The 1,834-nt window shown below is 40.9% G+C and overlaps 1 protein-coding gene across 1 annotated transcript; it reads right to left on the minus strand.

The window, feature by feature from the left end:
- Positions 1-325: 325 nt before the first annotated feature.
- Positions 326-1,399, minus strand: LOC311122810 (E3 SUMO-protein ligase ZBED1-like; the record flags this gene model as incomplete). The annotated part of the gene is made up of 4 exons (XM_084197125.1): positions 326-348; positions 441-519; positions 672-775; positions 1,099-1,399. The coding sequence occupies 4 exons, from the start codon at positions 1,397-1,399 to the stop codon at positions 326-328; spliced, it is 507 nt and encodes a 168-aa protein (XP_084053251.1).
- Positions 1,400-1,834: the final 435 nt, after the last annotated feature.

A 1,834-nucleotide genomic window follows, 5' to 3' on the forward strand; every position in this document is an offset into this window, starting at 1 on the left:
CTCTTCAATGACTACAGATTTTTTTTCAAAAATATCAACTGATCAACATGATCTGGCTGCAGAACACTTCTCTGTGCGTTCACTATGTCGCCAGCAGTACTAAAAACTCGTTCTGCTGGCACACTGGTGCCTGGAATGCACAGGTACCGTTTAGCAAGGGTGGAAAGTACACCTGAGATCTCCACCACTTCATGTCATTTTCAGTCAAAGGCAACGCATCTTTTGCTCGGTACTTTAACACCTCTGCTCTGGCTGTCTCGCTTGTGGATTTTCTTTCTCTTTGGGTGAAGGAATTGCCAAACAGCGCATCTAAGGCTTTCTTCTTTCAAGGATGTGACTCATTTGGAGCTACAATATAAGAAATATATTTCAAAATATAGTCATGTTTCTCATTAATACAAAACAACAACAATCTTTTATTGGTATCACAAGAAACACACCTGTGGTCTCTTCATTGAATCCTGACAGCTTTGTGCTTGAGCTTCCCTCGTCTTCCTCCTGATTTCCCATTGCTTGCATCTATTGATGTAAGAATGTGTGAACTGTTCAAATTTCTGCTCTGTAATACTGCACACATAAATTTAGAGGAAGATAAAGAACAGATGAGATTTGAGAGAGGACAAATGAAAGGGGAGAAGAGAAAAGAGCAGAGGAAAGAGGAGAAGAGTTACCTGGTGGGACACTTCTGCCTCAAAAACCAGTTTTGTGTAGACCTGTTTTCTGTCCTCTTTTTCCAGGTAGGGCAGTTCTTTAAATCGCGGGTCCAACGCTGATGCTGTTTAAAGAACAAGAATATTGCATTCATTGCATTATTAAATTAAGTTGACCTGAAATTGCAAGTGACGACCACCTCCTGATAGACAAAATAATCAGAAGATTTAAACTTTAGTATGTTTAAAAGAAATGTCGCACAGTGATGATGTAAAGCCACCATGAACTAATAATTGTATTGCAGATATCTTGTTTACTTTTCCATATGAAAAAACAACTCAAATTCAAACGTGAAAACGCAAAGGTGTGGCATTTTACAAATGAATACAGTCTAATAACCTAAAATATTAACCAAGTTGATTTTAATTAAGACTCCAAATTAATTACCTATGTTGAGAGCATCTTGGGTGCCTCTGTAGCGTGTGGAGAGGTCACTGGCCATCACCCTCTTAATCTCTGCAACCAGGGTTGAGTCGTCTTCGCATGGCTGTAGGTGTTTCAGCAGTTTTGCTTGAAGAGGAGCCATTACAGAGAGAGTTGGCTGGTCTTCTTCACACATCACAGTGGTTGCCATTTTGACAGGACCCATCAACTGAACAATGTCATCCATGTTGGCAATATCACTCTCACTCAGCGTGCCTACATCTGTGACCCCCTTTCGTAGATCCTTGGACATCAGAGTTGCCATTATAGCTGGCTGTTGTTCCAAAAAACGTTCAAGCATTTCAAATGAACTGTTGCATCTGGTGATTTATGTCTTGTGGAAAGTACAGGTAGCCTGAGAGGGTATGTGGACAATATGTGTTTGTTTTCAGGTTGAAGTTGCCCTCCATCCAGCCGCCCTCAAGAGTAGGAGTGAGGAGAATTCTATCAACTCATGTGTTTACAGATATGTGACTTCAGTATGATCCTATGAACCAATCTGAAGTCAGATGTGTACATATCATTGATAGGACCATGGGAAAGGTGGGTCCCCATAAACCATGTTATAAACTGATTGTCCTCATAAACCATATTAACAAGTATCTGTGTGTGTGTGTGTGTGTGTGTGTGTGTGTGTGTGTGTGTGTGTGTGTGTGTGTGTGTGTGTGTGTGTGTGTGTGTGTGTGTGTGTGTGAGTGTG

Source organism: Coregonus lavaretus (assembly GCF_964263955.1).
Source record: "Coregonus lavaretus genome assembly, contig: HAP1_SCAFFOLD_3077, whole genome shotgun sequence".
Lineage (NCBI taxonomy): Eukaryota > Metazoa > Chordata > Actinopteri > Salmoniformes > Salmonidae > Coregonus > Coregonus lavaretus.